Here is a 21,771-nt window from a genome sequence, read left to right on the forward strand (position 1 = left end):
GACTGAGACCGTTTGTTTTTTTTTCAATTTTGGCCCGTCCGGTGATGGACTTTGACAGCTCTGCATTATCGTTTGATGTGTTTTATCGTACCGGGGGTGAGGCCTCGGAGCATCACGGGAGAGTCTGGCTCTCCAACTGGAATGTGCGCAAGTAGATGTGGATGAAAGGTGTGGAGGACCTGATGAAGCCCATCACTTCCATGCCATGCAGAGTGTTCAGCTGTCCTGGTCAGGTTAACCTATATTATAGATTTATCATAAACAGGTTTCACACAAGAGGAAAGAAATAAGATCAAAGTGAACTAAACATACATTACATGCAGCTCTGTAGCCCACAACGTTTATACTGTGTATCACAATTATCTCATGATAAACTGAAAATTATTAATATTTTAGATCCATTAAAAAAAATTACAGAGGTGCAGTGCAATACTGGAGTGATTACCGCTTGTCCTACCCACACTGTCACCAGCAACTCACGTGCCAAGTTTGAAGCAGATCAGATTGTTGATACACGCAAAAAACAAACAGAGGTTCGTTGACTTATTAAAACAATCAGACATAAGGTCTCTCAATGACTTTCGGCCAGTGGCCCTGACACCGGTCGTGATGAAATGCTTCGAGCAACTCATTTCCTTATCCTCGACATGACCGTGATGTTTGACTCTGTGTGAGGCTTTGAACCTGCAGCCTTTGTCCTGCTGTTTATGGGACATTTACACCAGAAACCTCAGTGGGAATAAAAAAAGAAAAAAAAAATCATTTGTCATGAGAATTAAGAAACAGATCACCTAGATGCAGTTTTTCTGGATTAAAATATATTTGTTTTCAGTAGGAATCCTCCTGCTGTGCAGTTTGCGGGTCACAGGTTGCAGCGTCAGCTTATGGACTGGTTTCGCCGTTCAGGCCCCTCCAGTCAAGTCGCTGTGCTCCCTGAGACTGAATTCTACTGATTCGCTTCAAGTTACACAAATTCATACAATTTGTTAATGAAAAACTTAAACAGCCACGTAACTGGTAAAATAATTGGAGTGCGAGCTCAGTTTAATGATTCAGTTTAGGCTCCTGCAGCGATCGTGGTGAGCAGCAGGACTGAGGAGGACACTGAGCGGAGTTTGGATGCAGGTCAAACTTGGGGACGTTCCCCTGATGTCTCTGAAAATAAATAGAGGTAATTTCGGCGCGTGCAGAAACAAGTGGAGGATTGAGGGTTTCAGCCCCACAGTCAGCTGTCCCAGTGTGTGCTGAGTTCGTTGATTCATTTTTGCACCGAAAGAAAATCTTTCTCCTTTTTGTGAATGGATTGCCTACTTCGTTCCTCACCGTCCACAGTATTACTCTTATTGTTAAACAATTATCAGTTATACGTGCGTGTGTCCGCCTGTAATAAATAAAAACAAAAAAACATTCATTCAGCAATTACAAGGCCCAGCCCTAAATGACAGGTTCATTTAAAAAAGAAGGAAAAAAAGGTTTTAGATGTGTCTCTGCTTCAACACACCTGAGTCAAATACAGAAGTCATTAGCAGGACTCTGGAGAACTTGACTGCATACTGAGGAGGTAATTCAGCCATTTGATTCAGGTGTGTTGCATCAGGGACACATCTAAAACCTGCAGGACAGGGGCTCTCGAGGCCTGGAGTTGAAGAGCCCTGTTGTAGACAACCATCACAGAAGGAAATTCTCTACTGTGGCACCGCCAACTTATATAAAGACATGAAAGACCCTGAAAAAGAAAACCCTGCTTCGAGCAGCACAAGAAATGAAGAGATAAAGAAGGAAATCCCTCAGACAGACCCAGACCCCGACACAGAGGTCAGAGGTCACTGTCACAGTTCTTCCAGAGAGGCAAAGAATAACCAGGTAGGTCATAAAGTGATGTTTGAGTCATGACTGATGTCGAACCTTCAGCATTAGTTAAAGTTTCATTGGTTAACATAGCTGTTACTTTAGCAGACAGATTATTTCTAGGCTATATTCAGACCATGAAATCATTCATTTAGCCCATTGAATTGTGTTAAATACATTATTTTATTGGAAGTGAAAAAATGAACCTCAAATATGAAATGTCTGAATATAGTATTTTTGTGTTGACTGTCATTTTATTTTTACAGCTCATTTAAACAACAGAAGCTGACCCAAAGTGCTTTAAAGACAGGCACATTTACATTACAAAACACCCCGTTTCACAATACGTGAAAAGCTGAAAGCTGTTTTTATTGTTAACTAATTATTGTGCAAAGTAAAACCCAGTGATTTAGTGGTCATTAAAATGTGTTCAGAATCTGCAAATTGATGATGATTCATCTCATAAATCATAACACTCCTCTCCCCTACATAAGCTGCCTTTATGAGTAAAAAGTACTGGTATAAGTATCAACAATACTGGCCCTGTATTTTCTTGGTATTGGATTGATACCAAAATTTGTGGTATCGCACACCACTACCAGTGGGACCCTGAGGTTATATGATGAGGGACCTGCTGGTTACGTGTCATATAAGGCTGAGAACTAAAGGTGGCAGAGCTTTTGGAACAGTGGTCCCTAGACTGAGTTTGAGATCTGTGGATTTGGCGGTGGCTTTTAAACTACTATTAATCCTCTTTGTCCCATGTGGGACATAGGGCATCAACAAAGATTCTCTACTTGTTGCGGTTGTTACCAGCATGTGGTGCCTCCCGCATGATAGCCCCATCTCTTTGAGTTCTTGTGTGATTTGTGCATCTCCATAATTTTTGGGGGCCTTTGCTTCCTCTTTCCAGGTGGTATCCACTTCACTGCGATCTTGGGGGTATGTGACAGAGGACATACCCCAGCCACTGCAATCAGCGACATTGATGTCCATGGTGCTGTCCTGGCTTTTGGTTCTTCTGTAAAGCTCTATGTTGGAGACTTTCATTGCCAGAAAATGAAGCAGATCCTCCTAAGGCCTCCATTGTGGAAGACACGTAATTTTTTATTACGTTCTTGATCGCTCTCCAGCGTTCAGATCCATACAGCAGGTCTGGCTTAACAAATCTATTGTACAGTCTGAGTTTTGTAGTTGTGCTGTACTGCCTGGATTTCCAGATAAACTTGAATCTGGTAAAGTACCCTGGGCTTTGTCAAGTCTTGCTTTTATGTCTTTTTGAGCTGCAATGTCTGTTAATGACACTTCTAAGATAAGTGAAATCTCTGACGTCTTCTAGAGGGGCAGGTAAAAATTCATCTTATTAAATTTGTGTAATTTTTTTCTGTTTTTGGCATTTTGGTTGTGAAGCACTTTGATATAGATCTTCATATGTGCTATATAAAAAAGTTTTCAAAAAATTACTTCAGTTCAGATTTCAGATAGACATCTACATTAAACTATTAGGCATGCAGACATGGACAAGATGACCTGCTGCTGCTGACCATGTAAATCCCTTTATATCACCACAGTGTGCTGATGGCTGCCTCCAGCAGGATGATGCTCCATGTTGCAAAGCTCAAATCATCTCAAACTGGTTTGTTGAAAATGAAAAGGAGTTCATTGCACTCAAATGGCCTCTGCAGGCGGACAGAGCAAGCAGTTCTGAAGGTAAAGGGGATCCAACCCAGTACTAGCAAAGTGTACCTAATGAAGTGTGCAGTGAGTGAATGGATGGATAAGCTTTCTTTATTTTTCTCGTTTACTGTAGCTCCTCTTGCGCTCCATAGGTGGCGTTTACGCTTTCACCCCCCCTTACACGCACCATAGAAGAAGAGGCGCAGTTTTATTGTAGAGGTGTCCGGCAAAGAGAAGAGGTTTAAATTAAACACTTTCAGCGGAATAATGCACCAACGGAGTGATAAGTTTGCTGCATAATTAATTCGTCGCAGGTTTCCTCTGCAGTAGCTGTTAGTGAGTTAAAATTAGTTTAACGCAGTAAGTGAGGAGTCGCAGGTTGCACTTTCTGTCTCTGTTATAATTTATGCTGGATTAAGCTCGTCTGAACAGCCCCAACATGTCAGACATGTCTTCGAGCTGCCGGGCTGCAGCGAGCACCCGAAGACCACCGTGCAGCGGCTAATGATGGGTCGTTATGGCGAAGCAGGACTGTGTCAGATGTTCCCCTCGGCTCTGCTTCTTTTCAGCCTTCACTTCCTGTGTGAGTCTCCCTCCTCCGCTGCTCTGCAAAGCCCGTTTTGACACGTAGCTGTAAGGACCGCCCGGGCAGCTCTGAGTTCAGTCATGTCCAGGTCCAGTCGGAGATACAAGCCGCTCCAGCAGGGTGGCAGTGGCTCTCTACCCGGCTGTGACCGGGTGCGGATGCCCCGGGCCCGTGTGCTGCTGTTCTGTCTTCTCGGTGTTCTGGTGCTGGCGGTGGTCCTGGGTGTGTACCTGTCCAACGACACCGCCACTGGACATGTGAACCGCATGCCAGCCGTAGATCTGACCAGAGACAGGGTAAGACAGGAAAACTAAACCTCTGCACACAGCGGGACTGATTTTATACTCACTGAGAAACTGCAGCTGCAAGCAGACGGTGCACTGTCATCATAACATCTCACTGTAACCAGACATTCAGTCACAGTTGTATTACTAGTTACTTTAAACCAGTATTTCAAGGAATAAACAAGGATATACCCTATTAATTCCAAAAGTTATAAAATTAACAAAAAAAAAAAAATACACAAAACAAAGATCAGTTAAATAGAAAAAAAGGGAGGAGCTCATGAACTCTAATACATGAGCTAATTAAAATCTGACAAAGGCAGGTGTTTAAGCAGGAAAGAGTTTGTGTATCTGTGATTGTGGCTGCAGAGCATCTGCAATAATGCAACCGTGTGATATCAATGCAGAAGTATCATAGTTCAGATTCAGTGATTGCCTGTTTGTAAGAACATTAAAGTATATCTGTGAGCAAACTAATGTTACTACTTTACATAAAACAGAGAGAGCCAAGAATATGTTTTGCATCAATTTGAATGTGAACTGAGCTTGTTTTTGTACCATAAATGGTTTATTTAATTTTTGATAAAGGTCTTGCTGAGATTAAAAGGGCAGGATCAACTGTAACAATTATAAACGCAAACAGTCGCACAAATACAACTGTCACACAGTACATGCAAGTGAATGCGACATCCAGATCATGTGTAAGAAAATTTCATACCTGAATTTGACTTCAGGCACTGAAACTGTTTCCATCTAACCTAAAAATGAATTTGTTGATTAGGAGTCACTTTAATTTTATGGGCAGAAGACTCTTGTAAAATGGTGCAAGGTGTGAAAACACAGTAATTTAATTTTTAAGAACTAAGTGATAAGAAGTCAGAAGCAGCAAGTGCTGCTCTTTGGCCTACAGATGCGATCTGTGACAATTGAAGAGTTTAGTGGGATCCTCAGACCTGCCACCAAGCATGATTAGATTGAAATAAAAAAAACAGTGAGCTACAGAGTCTCTTATGCAATTTGGGCTCTGTGGAAGCCTTGAAGCTGCTATTAAAAAAATGATTGCGATAATCATCTGAAAACAAACAGTTCTGTGGAAAAAAACAAACAAAAACGAGGTCTATTCCAAACCAGGTAAGTGTGACAGGTAGGATGGAGTGTGTGGAATTATGTGGAATAACTTGTGCAAGTTGTGAAACATACAAAATTTGCTTAAATCAACAATAACTGGACTATACAGTGCTGCTAATTGTGTGCATTTCATCGTGTGAGTCTGTTCTGACATACATATTTCAAAGGTTTGTGTCTAAATGATGAGTTTCTGAATGTCTTTATTTGTCAAAGAGTGCATGTTGTTTAAAGGAACTTGAAATATTTTGTATGACCTGACTTCTGACCATTGTAAAACTGTCCTCCTGACTGGTAGACAAACACAAACATATTCCACTTAGCTTGGCATTGTTACACTGGCACTCTCTCACTGTACAGTTTTGGGTTCATATTGAAGTCCATTCTTTCGTTTAGGGGCAAGCCCATGCAAGCACTCCTAACCAATGATCAGACATGTTACAATTTTATATCCCACGCTCAGTTGACCGGCAGCTGTTCCAAAAGACAGACTCCGGATCAGGTCACCTGTCTCACTAACAGTATTCATAACTCAACTAAAAACTCACCTCTTCTCTTTAGTGTTTCAGTTTAGGTCTAATTTATAATCTCTTCTCCCTGTGAAGAGCTTGAGGTTGCGCTTTTTTTTTTTTTTTTTTTTTTTTTTTTGTTTCATTGATTGCTGTGCAGCATTTTGCTCAGCATCTGTTGTGCTTAAATGCACCACATAAATAAAATGATGCCCTTTTCATTTAGAAGCTCAGCTTGATTAATAAAAAAAGCCGGGTCTGTGCCAGGAAACCGTCCAGTTTAAATGATCTCTACCAATTCTGCCAAGAAGAGCGGTCAAATATCCAAGCAGAAGCTTGTTGATGGCTACCAAAAGCCAAATATTAATGGGAGTGTGTGTATATATTTGAGCCGGTATGTATTAGAGAAAACCCAAAATAAATTCAAAGTTGTGCACCCAGTTCATGTTAGTCATTAAAGATGTATGCCATATGACCATTCCACTCTGGAAAAAGAACAGTTCGAAGAAATCAGAAAACCCCAAATTACCATAACATTCATACTCATACATTTTGGGGCCCACCAAAGAGGTTTTGGCCTTCCACCAAAGGAAACTAACTAGACCTGTGTTAAAAAAATATATTTTTAAGTGGGGGTTAATTTACTCTGGCTTTAATACAGCTTTCTGCAAAACATTGCCAAAAATAACAGGAAACTGCACAGACTTCTGCTAATGAAGGTAACATAGACTCCTTGGCTGAATTGTATGCAGACCAGCCCTGCTCACGTGTGTAGGCTCGTAATGAGCCGTGAAATCCTTGATAGTCTAAGGAAAGAAGCTTCTTGACAAAATAAATTTGCTTATTGGAGAAAAGCAGGGGTTCATTAAACAATGGAGGAACACAGTGAACAGCTATATGCGAAGAATACACATCAGAGGATGTAAACGTCTGGAACATTTGTGCTGCCTGTGCTTGATTTCACTTTGTGGGGTTTTTTTTTTTTTTCCCCTCTCCTCCAGCTGTTCCACAAACCCAGTAAATCCTCTCCAGCTCAAATCCGCCGTCTGGCCTCTCAGGTGGACGGCACTCGCCTGTGGGAGACTCACCTGCGACCTATCCTGATAGAGCGACTCCCAGGCACCCAGGGCAGCCTGGCTGTACAGCAGGTGTGTGTAACTATTTATAGCTTCCTCCCTTTCACATGTCTTCTGCTAATTTTTAACTCCCTACTCCACTTCAGCACATCATCTCCACACTATCCTCGCTCTCTGCCGGCTGGTCCATAGACCTGGACTCCTTCCAGTCCCCTACCCCTCGCGGCCAGGTCACCTTCACCAACATTGTTGCTACTCTGGACCCTTCGGCCCCTCGGCGGCTGCTCCTGGCCTGCCACTATGACTCAAAGGTTCTGCCTCCAGACCCGCGGGCCCCAGAGAAGGTGTTCTTGGGGGCCAGTGATTCTGCAGTTCCCTGTGCTATGATCCTGGAGCTCGCTAGCTCTCTGGATGCCCAGCTTAAATCATTCAAACAGCAGGTGGGTTTTGTGTTGGCAGAATTTACAGAAAGTAAACAAAAGCAGATGCTGACAGATGTGGTTCCTGCTTATGATGAAAAGTAAAGGCCAAGATGCTGACGAGTCTCTTCTCGCATTTCTTTCTTATTGTGTTGTTTCATCCCTCTGCCTTTGTGGCTGCAGTACAGGGTAAAAAAATGCTGATTCTGTATATAAAACAATCTCTCCAGAGGCTGTGATTTATGTAGTTACTGTAGAGAGACACACACACACACACACACACACACACACAGTGACAGCACTGCAAAAAGACAAACTGTCTTCAGGTGCTGCTTTTTAAAATTTGATTACCTTTGCTTTCCTCATGTTTCCTCTCAGAAACTTCCAGTAACTTTTCAGCTCGTGTTTTTCGACGGCGAGGAGTCATTTGAAGAATGGACCGCCACCGACTCGCTGTACGGCTCTCGTCACCTGGCCGAGCGCATGGCCAACACACCCCACCCCGCGGCCCCCTCGCACGCCAGCATGCTGCAGGCAGTGGTGAGGAAGCTATGGACAAAAATATGTTTCCTCTGCAGTCACACTCACTTCCTGAAGCAGTTGCAGACAATATAATGTTCCACAATGAGAGACCTGCTACAGATCGGTCTGAATTTAAAAGTTGAATATAGTCAGATTTTGGTCATTCTGTATGAATTAAATCCAATGTCAGTCAGCTTTGTACTTACAGACTCTCAACATAGAGTTGGGTTGAAATTTTTAATTTTATCATTTTCATTTTTTTTTTTTTTTTTTTTTTAAGTTTTGAGCTCTTTTTACTCAGATAATATTCATAAGATGAAGGTAAAATGTGCATGAATTCGTTACAGAAAAGTTATTGTACAAAAAGGTCAGCTGATTTATGAGAAGGTCAGGTGGGAGGCACGGATTAATTATTCAGGAAGTGACCGTTTTACATACCTTAAACATTTAATGTGCTCTGATTAAGAGGAATCTCAGCATCCATCGCTCTGATTTTGTCTCTGTAGGACCTCTTTGTGTTGCTCGACCTGCTCGGTGGTCCCGATCCACTGATTGCAAATCACTTTGATAACACTGCACGCTGGTTTGATCGCCTAATTGCTGCAGGTAAGCACCCGCTGTAAATCCATGGATGCTGAAATCCTTCCCTGTTGTAGACCCAAACTGTCTTCGTCCCGCCCCCTCAGAGAAGAGGCTCCATCGACAGGGCCTTCTGACGTCTCACCCCTCGGAGCAGACGTATTTTAGGAAGGATGTGTACCTCGGACCCGTGCAGGATGACCATATCCCCTTCCTTCACAAAGGTAAGTGGGAGCGAAGACAGTAACCCCCTCCTGTAGGCTCCTTGTTTACAACGTCAAGAGGGTTAGACCCTTCTTCACTATCTCCTTCCCTCACAACAGAAACTTCTGTGTTTCATCCCTCTGACCTCTGCAGCTGGAGGTCATCCCTAAAAATTATTAGAAATTAATCAAGCCTACGAGACACAATGATTAGGAGTGTAGCAGAGACACTTTCCAGAGACGAAGACATCAGCAGGTGTCTATTGCTGTAGTTGGATGCTTTCTTAAAACATCCTTCGTCTAGCTCATTTTTTTTGTTTTCTGAACTGCCTGAGTCAGAGCAGTGATTTACAGCCTCCTTATTTCTCTCCAGGCAGACTGCTTCCTTTTTTTGTTAAGCAGAACTTATTTGCATTTTTTTTCAGAGTTTGTGAAATATCTGTGAAAATGTGAAGTTTCATGTTCTTGGCTCCTAGATCCGTAATGACAGATTAGCAGGGTAGCATGTTGCTGGTAAGCATTCACATGAATCACTAGAAGCAGGTGGAGTTAAGAGTCGTTTTAATTCTAATCGGTGCAACTCGTGTTAACAGTGGTGTTAATGTTTCCCTCTGTAATACATGCAAGGGTTTAGACAGTGAACACAAGGCTCTGTGCAGATGTCTGCGTGCCCTCAAAATTGTTGACCGTGCAGGCTTGTCTGCACTGACACTGTGTTACAATGTGCCCACTCGCATGGAAAAAATGCCTGGTTTGCATCTTCAGCTGACCCCTGATGCCTTAAAAGGACAACTTAGACCACTAATACTAATAACAACAAAAGTAATGACTGTAGTACATCTGTAGTGCCGCTTAATTTGATTTCAACAGGGGTGCTCTACTCATCTGTGCAACCAAACTTTTGCTGTGATGAATTATTAGAAGAAGCTACTTTTGACTTCCTCACGAGGGGTTGCCACAAGGCGTAGCTCCACATGTTTGATTTGGCAGACGCTGGGCTACAGTGCCTTTTTTTTAAAGGGAAAAAAAAAATGATGCATTTAAGTGGATTTAGGTCCCAGTACACCATACTTAGATTAAAAAGACACCTTTTTCTTTTTAAAAAAAAGCTGTCCAGCAGCTTAAGCAAGCAAAATAGTGTGCATGCTGTCTTGAGCCAAACACATTTGCTTTGCCAAGAGGATCTTTTGCTAATCTTTACTACTTTAATTTTTAGATTCTTTATTTATTTTATTGATATTGGTATTATACAGTTCGCCTATATTGGAGCTGACAGGTGGGAAAGAAGTGACAGAAGGATGGGGGTTGTGAGGGGGCATATACACAAACATTTGATGCGTCTTCTGTGTTCTGTTGTGAATAAAATATGGGTTTATGAGATTTGCAATTCATTGAATTCTGTTTTAATTTACATTTTACACAAAGTCCCAACTGGACTTGTGATTACAGTAATATGTGCAGTCTGCCAAGGCCAAAAATTAAGAAGTTCAGAACAGGTATTACATTAAGAAGCACAACAATTTATAAAGACAGCTAATTCAGTCATGTAAACATCCCAAATCTCAATAAACATAAAAACATGGATCTGGAAATAAGCATAATAGGTCTCCTTTAAAAGAAATTGCTGCAGAGAGAGAGAGTCCCGTTGTGCTGAGCCTGTATTTGCAGCTGAAGCTCAGTTCAGAACTCTGATGCTGGCCCACAGGGCATTGAAAGGTACTGTGTTCAGGCCTCAGTTAAACTCTGCACTCTCAGAGGAGCTTCCCTCGGTACAATCTCCTCTTTATCCCAGTTCTAAAGAAGTAACCTCCTTTTTGATGTTCAGACAGTTGAATCACAGCCAAAGTGCAGTTTGAACCTTTTAAGTACGAGTACTATGGTAGATGTCTGTCTCCAGGGATTTACCTCCTACTCTGCTCTTCACATGGAAGAATCTTTGGCTGTGTGTAACACATGCTCAGTCACTATCACTGCCTTCATGTCTCTGTACAGGCGTCCCTGTGCTGCACGTCATCGCCACTCCCTTCCCGCAGTTCTGGCACACACTGGACGACACGGAGGAGAACATGCACCGTCCAACTGTGGAGAACCTGACGAAGATCATGGCTGTGTTTGTGGCGGAGTACCTGGGTTTCTGAACGTTGAACAAACAGCGACGTTCTGAGCAGGACTGACGCTAAACGACCAGGTGAGGAGGACAAGAGCCTGGCGAAATGAAGTGAACTGGAATCTGAACTTTACCAAAGACTCTTATCTGCTGGGCTGTCCTTGGATTCATGTGATGAATGAATTGGAGGCAGTTGTCAAAAAGTGTGAAGTGGTCTCACATCGTCTTAGTTAAAACTTTATTATACGTGCTGAGGAGCATTGTACCTGAGAAGCAGCTGGGAAATGTCTGTGAATTCAAACACATTCTAAATTAATGTTTTTGTTGTGTTCCTGTGAAAGAAAAAAAAGCATTACTAGCCTTATTGATGATTTACCTTGTTAATATAAGCTGGAGATGCTCATTTTTAGCTCCACATTTTTATTCTTGGACTCTGCTCGGGTAGCTTTGCATGAATAACAGATCAGGTGCAGCGTGAAACAAGCCTCTCTTTTCAAGCTGACCTTTTTCTGATTGGCTGCCTCTTGTAAATATTAGAGCAGTCTGAAGCCTGCGTTCTGTCTGCAAACACTGAGCTCAATATTTGAAGCGTTGGTAATATAATATGGTAGAAAACCAGGAAAAGCACAATGGGTCCCCTTTAAGAACGACCTGTGATGAGCAGAGCTGCTGTGGACACTGGTCGTAGCTTATCTGTGAATACCTTCTCCTGACTTTACCTTCATAATCTGTGAGGATCCTCTTTGCCTCTGCTGCTATGAAGTGCCAGCAACATGAATATCATGAAGATTTTATGGTAAAAAGCCCAGCAAATTCACACTGTGGTGATAGTGAAGTGGTTTTATTCAGGTTTGCTTACAGTTTTAAGACATTTCGGGAAGTTGTAAACACTGAAAAAGGTGTCTCTAGATTCATTGTGTAACCTTTGGGTATGATATATGTTGGCACATTTTACCAGCACACTCCCTTTAAAAAAAACCCCCCCAAAAAACACCCTGATCATTATAAAGTTCCATCTGTGAATGCAGCGTGGAGATTCACCTTTAAGCCACACCTGTGAACCCATATATTGGGTTTAATCCAAACGTATTACGCTTACTTCTGTCTGTCTTGTGTGGTGTTCTGCTTACGTTTAAGTCTCTGTACGGGATCTGCTAGGTCATGTTTTGGTAATAAACTTTCAGTGACACCAGAAATTCTACAGAGTACCATGACGTATCAGATTAACCTTCTGGATGGCCCCCACATGTGTGATGTAGTGGAGGTGGTGGATGAAAGAGGGGTGGAGGTGGTGCACTGCGGTACTGGGGGCTGCCCGGAGGTGAAAGGTCATTATCAGAGGAAGGGTAGGTTTCTTCTGAAGGTCCTCCATAACCTGTCAGGAAGCTAATGGAAAGAAGAATGAAATTTAGAGAAAAATGCAGATATTTAATTATAGTTTATGTCCTATTTTAACCATGAGGGGGTGTCATTATGCCAAATTCAGTGCCTGCGCCACAGTGATTAATTTTATTCACATTATGCCAGCTAAAGTCTTAAAGCACTTTATATAAGCCCTGAAAAGTAGTTTTCCTATTTCTTTGTGTTTTAAGCGCAATTAAATTCTTTGCCTCTCTTGTAGATTTTTTTTTTGTTTGTTTGTTTTTTAAAACATTGCTCCCTCACTTCATTCTCAGGTTTTTCCTCAACATTGAATAGTTCACACTGTGTGTGAAATATATTTTAACTAAACTCCTAGTTGCTCTATATTGGTTTATAATTCCGTTAGTTCACAGAAAAATAAATAAACTAACTTTTTTTTTTTTCCCGAAATCAACTGAAAACAATTAGGACCCATTTTATCCTGATGGTAACGTAAGATAATCAGGTCTGGTTAGCGAATGGTGTCAAGTCACTCCGACACTACTTCAATCGATTGTTTACCGATTGATTTTTAATTAATTAAGAGCGCAAATCGCGCTGTTTACTGCTCAGTAAACACCAACGGTCTTTAGTGTAACCTTCCGCTTTCTGCGGCGCCAGGGTTGGTGCGTTCTATTTGAAGTCGGAATTGCACATTTCTAAGTAGGAATTTTCAACTGGAAACCCCCCCCCCCCCCCAACTCGAACTCGGAGCAGCCCCACCAATCCCGACTTTACAATCCAAGATGGAAGCAATGTCCTAAACAGGAGTAAATCTGAAACTGTGTTTTCCTTCCAGCTTTTCCGACTTCACACCCAGCTCGTGAACGCATCACGAGCTCTGGTTAATTAGTAGCACTTTTATCACTTTTTATCGTTCGTATTATTTAAATCAACGTGTTCTTGGTACAGGGAAGATCTTAGGGTGATTAAAAGACAGCAGTTTCGCTTACAGCGACCTTCTGCCCCTCACTGACCCGGTAGGGTCCACTGTCCGGTCCCTCTGCCGGCGGTTCTTGAACCAGTTGCTGACCTGGATGGCGGTGAGACCGGTGGCTGCTGCGAGCTCCCGCTTCTCCCGTGTAGAGGGATACGGCTGACGGTGGTACCATTCCCTCAGGATACTCCGAGATTTCTCCTGTTTAAAATATGTCAGCGGTCTAAAAGTCTTGAACCGTCCCATTTCTCTTGCCACAAAAATATGAAAGAGATACTGCGATTTATTGAAACATGTTCAAACATACAAGGAAGCACAGCATAAAAGGCAAAAACAGGGTTTGTACTATTCTAACAAACTTGAAAGTCAATATTTGGTGTGTCCACCTTTATTCTTCAGGTTCTGTGTCAGGTCTATGCAGGATTTATTTATTTTATTTATTTATTTTTTTTAGGACGTGCCCTTCAGCTCATGTGCTGTAGATCGTTTTTTCTTCTGTTCCACTTGTTCAGTTTCCTCAAACGTTTAAGGACACACTGCACACCATGCCAAGATATGCCAAGTTTTCAGGTAATAAGGCTTCAGGAATCACCCTGTTGATGCACAAGTACTACTGTATGTCTGTCAAACTGTGTTGTCATTACCATTTTTTTTTTTTTTTTTTTTTTTTTTTTTGTAGGTTAAACTAAAGAAATGGGAACAAATTGTATTTTTGTGACAGGCTACTAGTAACAAAGTGCATAAAGATACAATTTAGAAGTTTTAAGTGTCTGATGTTGGAGGGGTCCTGATGTGAAGGGGCAGTTTGTTCCAGTGTTTCAGAACAACAGCAAAGACTCGATCTCCTCTGTGCTTTAATCTGAACCTCAGGACAGGCGCATTTGCTCAGCAGACCTCACTGACCTAGAGGGAATGTGTAAACTTTAAAAAAAGCTAGTTTTAATGACAGCGTTATTGTGTTTGTCAAAGATCACTCCCAAATTCCTCACAAAGGATTTTTTTATAAGCCTTTAAATGGTCGAGACAGTAGAGGTCAGGAGCACCAAACATAATGACCACTGTTTTCTGTTCATTTAAGTTAAGAACATTCAAAGACCTCCATGTCTTAACATCCTCAACAGTCCAGTAAGGCCTTCAGAGGACTCATCAATTTACGTTTCAGTGGCAGGTAAATCTGTGAGTCATCTGCATAATGAAATGAGATACCATGTTTTTGTTTTTGTTTTTTTTTTAAATTGAGCACTTGGCCCAGAATGGATCCCTGGGGACCCCACATGAGAGCAGGATTTTTGAGGACGATGTTTCCCCAAGCCTGACTGGAAAACTTCTGTTGGTTAAATGAGATTTAAACCATTTGAGTCTGACAAAATGATCCAGAGGAGAGAGAATGATATCATGGTCTATGTGTGACGGAGCGCCACCGTGGTCACTGATTACGGGCAGCGGACATGAAAGCGTCTCCACCAGCATGCCCACATTTCAGGGGTTATTTACATCGGCAGTGGGAAACAGCATTATCTTCATAGGAGACAGGTAAAACCGCAACCACCGCACAGCGCTGCCGAAAGCCGGTAGTGAGTAGTTTTATGGTTTTGTTTACTTACGGGTCCTCAGGATGGGGTGCGTAGTCTGCCGGGTGCCCGCTATTAGGGGAGTCGGAAGCGCAAGACGAGCCACAGCGCTTCCGGTGGTTAAATGGGAGGTTTGCGCGCACATTTGGGGTCACGTGAACTGCATTATTTTGTTTGTTTGGTTATTTTTCCTTTTTTTTTGTTTTCTTCCCCAATGGACCTACCTGTTTAAGTTACCAGTAAATAGTTATGTCAATGTGTTTCCCTTGTTTAATTCATTTACAGCATAAATGTGAAGACATACTGCCTAGAGGGGAAAAATATCCGAATTAATGCCTAGTGGGAGGGGCAACTGGTTTAAAAGAGGGCTCAGTAAAGCAAAGAGTCAGTCTGCTGATGGTTGCAGTGAAGGTAGCATGTTGATTGTAGCACCATAGAGTTGGGGAGAAGCGGAGTTCCCAGTAATGTGTAAAATACTTTATTTTTTTCCGTATTGTTTTTTTGTATTGTTCCTGCTTGGTGTTACTGTAAATAGTTTTGTGCACTTTGGGAGGCCGGCTAAATAAAAATCCAGTCAGAACTTTCCGACTACACCATCAATTTTTTTTGTGAGGAGTTTTTTCTGGAAAGAACCCCGTGACAGATGGTGTCAGAAGTGGGATGGCTAGTCGGAAAACAAAAACCCGCCATCCCGTGAAGCGCACAGGCCTGCGCTCTCAGCGGGGAGGTCTCCATGAGGAGAAGCCCTCCGTGAAGGACGAGTCAGCGTGGGAGACAGCCCCCACATCGGCTTCATCCGCAGAGGATGATGACGTAGAACCAGGCGTGTCAGGGCTGGCAGCACCTAGGCCGTCGTCCATGCCAGGTGAAACTGATGGAGAACTGCTGGCCATGATGAGGGATTTACTGGCAGGTCAGCAGAGGAGGGAGGAGGTTCTTTTGGCTGAACTCCGAGGACTGAGAACCTCTGTCCGCCCAACTGGGCAGGGGCAAGGAAGTCCTGCTCACCCACAACCCGGGGAGGACCGGGCCGCTGAAATGGCAACCCCGACTACAGTGACGGCAAGCAGTCCCCGACTGGTCCTGCCTACACCTGCACGCCAGTGGCCACCCCGAGATCCTGCAGAGGAGGCCCCCTCTCGTCAATCCCAAGAACTGAGCAACCAACTGGACCAACCAACATCAGAGGGTAGGCACTATGCAGGCCCAAAGATTCCCCCCTACCAGACAGGGGAGGACATTGAGAAATATTTGCTACGTTTTGAACGTATGGCCAGAACCTGGAGATGGCCAGAGAGTGAGTGGGCTTGTCGACTGGTTCCATTGCTTTCTGGGAAGGCGCTGGAGGCCTACACTGCCATGGATGAAGACAGAGCTCATTGCTATTATGACTTAAAAGGGGCCCTGCTAACAAAGTTTGACATTTCACCTGAGACCTACCGACAGAGATTCCGGTGAGAACCCCACGGAGATGTACTACCGCCTTAAGGGACTCTACAGGCGCTGGATGCAGCCGGAGCAGCACACCAAGGAGGAGATTGGAGAGGCGATCATCTTGGAGCAGCTACTTCGAGTACTTACAGGGGAGTTGAGGACCTGGGTGAAGGAGCATGAGCCAGCAGATGGACTAACGGCTGCTAAGTTGGCACTACAGTACCTCAAGGCGCATAGAGGAGTTCCAGCGGCATGTTCCATGGGGGCGGCACCTCGAGCATTGCACCAGATGGCCCAGCCAGGCCCAACCAGGAGAGAGAGTAACCCGAACCCGTCCGAACACACCAGACCAGCGCCAAACCTGCGAGTTTCTGGTAAGGATATTGTTTGTTATTACTGCCAGCAGATAGGTCATAAAGCTTCTGTGTGCCCCATACGCAAAGCTAAAGTCACCAGGGCTTACTATGCACCTCGACTAGAGATGGAGCCCACCGGGGAACAGAGATCGGGACGGCAGCACTATAAAACTGTAACTGTCAATGGTCAGCAAGTAGCTGCTTTGTTGGACTCTGGTAGCTTCATGTCCTTGGTCAAGCAAAGTCTGGTACCAGTGAGCAGTGTAGACTATGGTAGACAAGAGACCATCTTGTGTGTTCATGGTGATAAGCATGTGTACCCCAAAGCTGAGTTAACAGTGACTATTGATGAACAACCCTACATTTTGTCAGTTGGGGTTGTTCAGAACTTGCCAGTAGATGTCATCCTGGGAATGGACTTGCCGGTGCTCCCAGACTTGCTGCACGAACAGGAACTGCAAAAAGAAACTGATTTGGGGAAAGGGGAGAATGATGGAGTGACTGTCTCTGGTCCAGTGATGACTCGAGCCCAGACAAAAGCCTGTGGTCAGCCCCTTCCAGATCTCGACAGTAGTCTGTGTGAGGGTGGCACCAAGTGGCCAAGAAAGTCCCGTCGCCAACGCCGCTTTGAAAAGCAGCTATGGATGACGGGACCAGACAGGACAAGTTCCACGTGGGAGGTACCTAATAATATTGCCGTGTTACAAAGGGAGGATGATGCGTTGAAAAACCTGTTTGCTAAGGTTAATGATGGGGGAGTGGGAGGTGTCCTGGGAAATGAAAGGTTCATTGTTGACAAAGATGTGTTGTATGCAGTTGACGGTGACCACCAACGCCTCGTGATCCCAACTAGCTGTAGAAACCTCATCATGCACGTAGCTCACACACTCCCCTGGGCCGGGCACCTCGGCCGGCAAAAAACCTACATGCGGGTTAGCTCACGTTTTTTTTGGCCATCTATGTACACAGACGTACAGAAGTATTGTAGTACCTGTCCAACATGTCAGAAAACATGCCCTGCCCGTAAGTCAGACCGTGGCCTTCTGCAACCACTCCCCGTCATCTCCACTCCATTCCGTCGGATAGCTATGGACATTGTGGGACCTCTGGTGAAGAGCAGCCGGGGTCATCAGTACATCTTGGTGGTGTGTGACTATGCAACGCGCTTCCCCGAAGCTTTCCCACTGCGGACCATCACTGCACCTAATGTTCTGCGTGCGCTGATACAGTTGTTCTCCAGGGTGGGAATACCGGATGAGATTCTCACAGACCAAGGAACAAACTTTACCTCCAAGTTGATGCAGCTCTTCCATAACCAACTAGGTATCTCGGCAATCAAGACGACACCTTACCACCCCCAGACAGATGGCTTGGTGGAAAGGTTCAACCAAACTCTGAAGAGGATGTTGCAGAAATTTGTAGCAGACACAGGGAAAGACTGGGATCGGTGGCTGCCCTTTCTGCTGTTTGCCTACAGAGAAGTTCCTCAAGCCTCCACTGGCTTCTCTCCTTTTGAGTTACTCTATGGCTGGGATGTACAGGGGCCTTTGGATCTGCTCCGGAGACGCTGGGAGACTCCGTCCCCCTCCCCCGCCAGTCAAGGAGTTGTGCAGTTTGTTCTCGAGATGAGGGATCGACTGGCGAAATACCTTGGGGAGGCTGAGGTTAACCTGCGGGAGGCTCAGAAAAACCAGAAGACCTGGTATGACCAGCAGGCTCGACATCGTGAGTTGCAACCAGGCCAAAAGGTCCTGTTGCTACTCCCTTCGGCCAACAACAAACTGCTGGCGAAATGGCAAGGGCCATACACAGTTATCCGCAGGATGGGGCCAGTGACCTACGAGATCCATCACCCCGAAAAAAAGAAGCCGAAGCAGACCTATCACGTGAACCTGCTTAAAGAGTGGAAGGAGAGTCCAAGCCCAACTAGTGAAGCCTTACTAGTAAAGGAGGTGACCCTCAAGCCTGAAGTGGATCCAGGGAGGGAAACACCCCAGCTACTCCCTGTGCTGGCACATCTGGCGCCACAACAGGCGGCCCAGCTATTCCGGGTGTTCCAGGAGGTTCCCTCATTGTTCTCTGCCAACCCTGGCCGAACCACCCTCGTTGAACACGTCATACGCCTAAAAGATGGACGACCCATACGCCAACGTCCTTACCGGGTTCCACAACAGCTGGTGGGGAAGCTGCGACAGGAAGTGGAGAAGATGTTGGAGCTTGGGGTGATTGAGCCGTCCTGCTCGGAGTGGTGTAGTCCAGTGGTCATCATCTTCAAGAAGGATGGTTCCCTGCGCATCTGCATCGATTTCCGGAAACTCAATTCCATTTCCGAGTTTGACGCTTACCCCATGCCACGAATCGAGGATCTGTTGGAGAAGATTGGAGCTGCCCGGTACATCACCACCCTGGATTTGTGTAAAGGATACTGGCAGGTACCCCTGGAGAAGTCCTCTCGACCCTACACGGCCTTCCGTACACCTGCGGGACTGTTTCAGTTCACAGTGATGCCCTTTGGGCTACATGGGGCACCAGCTACCTTCCAGAGGCTGATGGACCGAGTATTGCAGGAGTGTGACCATTGCAGCGCCGCCTACCTGGATGATGTGGTGATCTTTAGCAACACCTGGGAAGAGCACCTGCAACACTTGACCGATGTCCTTGGAAGGATCCAAAAAGCCGGATTGACACTCAACCCCTCTAAATGTGAGTGGGCACGTCAGGAGGCACGCTACCTTGGCTACCAAATCGGACAAGGGGAGGTCCGACCCCAGGTGGACAAGATTGAGGCTATCCAGAAGTGCCCTCAGCCTCACACCAAGAAGGAGGTTCGATCCTTCCTAGGACTGGTCGGCTGGTACAGAAGATTTGTGCCACAGTTTGCAACCATTGCCGCTCCTCTTACCGCACTAACCAATAAAGACCAAAGAAACCCGGTAACCTGGACGGAAGAATGTGAAAAGGCCTTCTCCACCCTGAAAGCTTGCCTCTGCACTTCTCCAGTGCTGAAGAGCCCTGACTTCAGCAAGAAATTCCTGGTTCAAGTGGATGCTTCCGCGGTCGGCCTTGGAGCAGTGCTGTCTCAGGGAGACCCTGGAGAGGAGCATCCCGTTCTATACCTAAGTCGTAAGTTGCTGCCACGGGAAACCAGATACTCCACCGTAGAGAAGGAAGCCTTAGCTATCAAGTGGGCCCTGGAGAAGCTACGGTATTATTTGATGGGACAACAGTTAGACCTTGAGACTGATCACCGAGCACTCACGTGGATCAATTCCATGAAGGATCACAACAGTCGCCTGACCCGGTGGTACCTTTCGCTGCAGCCTTTCCGCTTTACCATCCGACATCGGCCGGGGAAGTCTAACGTGGTGGCCGATTACCTTTCCAGGTTGCCGCACCTCGTCAACCTCCGGGTGGAAGGGGATGATGTGACGGAGCGCCACCGTGGTCACTGATTACGGGCAGCGGACATGAAAGCGTCTCCACCAGCATGCCCACATTTCAGGGGTTATTTACATCGGCAGTGGGAAACAGCATTATCTTCATAGGAGACAGGTAAAACCGCAACCACCGCACAGCGCTGCCGAAAGCCGGTAGTGAGTAGTTTTATGGTTTTGTTTACTTACGGGTCCTCAGGATGGGGTGCGTAGTCTGCCGGGTGCCCGCTATTAGGGGAGTCGGAAGCGCAAGACGAGCCACAGCGCTTCCGGTGGTTAAATGGGAGGTTTGCGCGCACATTTGGGGTCACGTGAACTGCATTATTTTGTTTGTTTGGTTATTTTTCCTTTTTTTTTGTTTTCTTCCCCAATGGACCTACCTGTTTAAGTTACCAGTAAATAGTTATGTCAATGTGTTTCCCTTGTTTAATTCATTTACAGCATAAATGTGAAGACATACTGCCTAGAGGGGAAAAATATCCGAATTAATGCCTAGTGGGAGGGGCAACTGGTTTAAAAGAGGGCTCAGTAAAGCAAAGAGTCAGTCTGCTGATGGTTGCAGTGAAGGTAGCATGTTGATTGTAGCACCATAGAGTTGGGGAGAAGCGGAGTTCCCAGTAATGTGTAAAATACTTTATTTTTTTCCGTATTGTTTTTTTGTATTGTTCCTGCTTGGTGTTACTGTAAATAGTTTTGTGCACTTTGGGAGGCGGGCTAAATAAAAATCCAGTCAGAACTTTCCGACTACACCATCAATTTTTTTTGTGAGGAGTTTTTTCTGGAAAGAACCCCGTGACACTATGGTATCAAAGGTAGTGCTGAGGTCTAATATTACTAAAATGGCAGAATCCCCCGAGTCAGTAACAACTGAAAATGAGTGAAAAAGCAGCCAATGTCCAAAGAGAAACTTTGAAATAGCTTCAGAAAGTTTCAAACTATTGCTCAAGAGCACTTTTAGAATGACTAGACAGTCTGGCTCCTTGGAAGCAAAATACAAATAAATGAGGGGTGACTCAAGAGTTTGGCACAGTACTGTATTTCCAGCCCAAGTATAGTGAAGCAGATGCAGAATGCAGCATAGAAATGCTCAAAGTAGCTGGTAACCATAGAGGGCAGATAAATGTATTAAAGATTCTATTTATTCCTTATATGCTATTTAATGGACTTACAAGTACAGTACTTGAATAAATGTAGCTTACAGTTCAGTTACTTAAAAAGATGCATAAGGTTTTGCCTACCTTGAAGCAGTAGCTGGTCTCCTCACCATCCCAGATGGTGAGTGGTAAGGGAAACTTTCTCCTCACACGGTACTTCCCCACAGCTCCCAGGGGTCGGCCCCTCTGCCGCTCTGCTTCTACGTAGTGGGCTTGCAGCCAGAGCTGCTGCAGGAGCGGGTGGCTGTGTGGAGAGAAAGGGAAGCCCTTCAGCAGGGTGTAGAGGTCCGAGAAGCGCCCTTGGTGAAAAGCCACTGCGGCTTTGGCTTTTAGCACACTCTCCAGCTCCCCGGGGCATGAAGTGGAAGGAGGAGGAAGAGTACTGAGGAAGTTGGTGAGACGATCGATGCAGCCGCTCTGCAGTAGGACCTCGCACACGCAGGTGACCTGCTCTGCTGTGAAGATCATAGCTGCTGGGACGGGTCCTGAGGTGTAAGCTGGAAAATATGTTAACAGCACGCAGGAGAGCGCTGAAACCTCCTCTTCTCT

At 44.9% G+C, this 21,771-nt stretch overlaps 2 protein-coding genes across 3 annotated transcripts; one reads left to right on the forward strand and one right to left on the reverse strand.

Moving 5' to 3' along the window:
* Positions 1 to 3,722: 3,722 nt before the first annotated feature.
* On the forward strand, positions 3,723 to 11,775 carry qpctla (glutaminyl-peptide cyclotransferase-like a). Its single transcript, XM_030744818.1, has 7 exons — positions 3,723 to 4,407; positions 7,031 to 7,177; positions 7,252 to 7,545; positions 7,903 to 8,064; positions 8,553 to 8,652; positions 8,733 to 8,849; positions 10,821 to 11,775. The coding sequence occupies exons 1-7, from the start codon at positions 4,192 to 4,194 to the stop codon at positions 10,964 to 10,966; spliced, it is 1,182 nt and encodes a 393-aa protein (XP_030600678.1). The 5' UTR covers positions 3,723 to 4,191; the 3' UTR covers positions 10,967 to 11,775.
* six9 (SIX homeobox 9) lies at positions 11,761 to 21,770 on the reverse strand. Of its 2 annotated transcripts, none has more exons than XM_030744819.1 (3): positions 21,307 to 21,770; positions 13,290 to 13,474; positions 11,761 to 12,321 (listed from the first exon to the last, which is right to left on the reverse strand). In XM_030744819.1, the coding sequence occupies exons 1-3, from the start codon at positions 21,688 to 21,690 to the stop codon at positions 12,159 to 12,161; spliced, it is 732 nt and encodes a 243-aa protein (XP_030600679.1). In that variant the 5' UTR covers positions 21,691 to 21,770; the 3' UTR covers positions 11,761 to 12,158. The 2 variants fall into 2 exon arrangements, with proteins under 2 accessions (XP_030600679.1, XP_030600680.1); XM_030744820.1 differs by having other exon boundaries at positions 11,784 to 12,321; positions 13,314 to 13,474.
* Between the last annotated feature and the right edge of the window lies 1 nt (position 21,771).

The sequence above is a fragment of the Archocentrus centrarchus genome, chromosome 13 (assembly GCF_007364275.1).
Source record: "Archocentrus centrarchus isolate MPI-CPG fArcCen1 chromosome 13, fArcCen1, whole genome shotgun sequence".
Taxonomy (NCBI): domain Eukaryota; kingdom Metazoa; phylum Chordata; class Actinopteri; order Cichliformes; family Cichlidae; genus Archocentrus; species Archocentrus centrarchus.

Excerpts from the sequence above, each read along its gene's own strand:
- six9 (XM_030744819.1), bottom strand. The coding sequence starts at position 21,690 with ATGATCTTCACAGCAGAGCAGGTCACCTGCGTGTGCGAGGTCCTACTG. Across the intron at positions 13,475-21,306 it reads AGACCAGCTACTGCTTCAAG|GAGAAATCTCGGAGTATCCT; the intron begins GTAGGCAAAACC and ends TATTTTAAACAG. Across the intron at positions 12,322-13,289 it reads GTGAGGGGCAGAAGGTCGCT|CTTCCTGACAGGTTATGGAG; the intron begins GTAAGCGAAACT and ends TCTTTCCATTAG.
- qpctla (XM_030744818.1), top strand. The coding sequence starts at position 4,192 with ATGTCCAGGTCCAGTCGGAGATACAAGCCGCTCCAGCAGGGTGGCAGT. Across the intron at positions 8,653-8,732 it reads TGATCGCCTAATTGCTGCAG|AGAAGAGGCTCCATCGACAG; the intron begins GTAAGCACCCGC and ends CCGCCCCCTCAG. Across the intron at positions 8,850-10,820 it reads TATCCCCTTCCTTCACAAAG|GCGTCCCTGTGCTGCACGTC; the intron begins GTAAGTGGGAGC and ends GTCTCTGTACAG.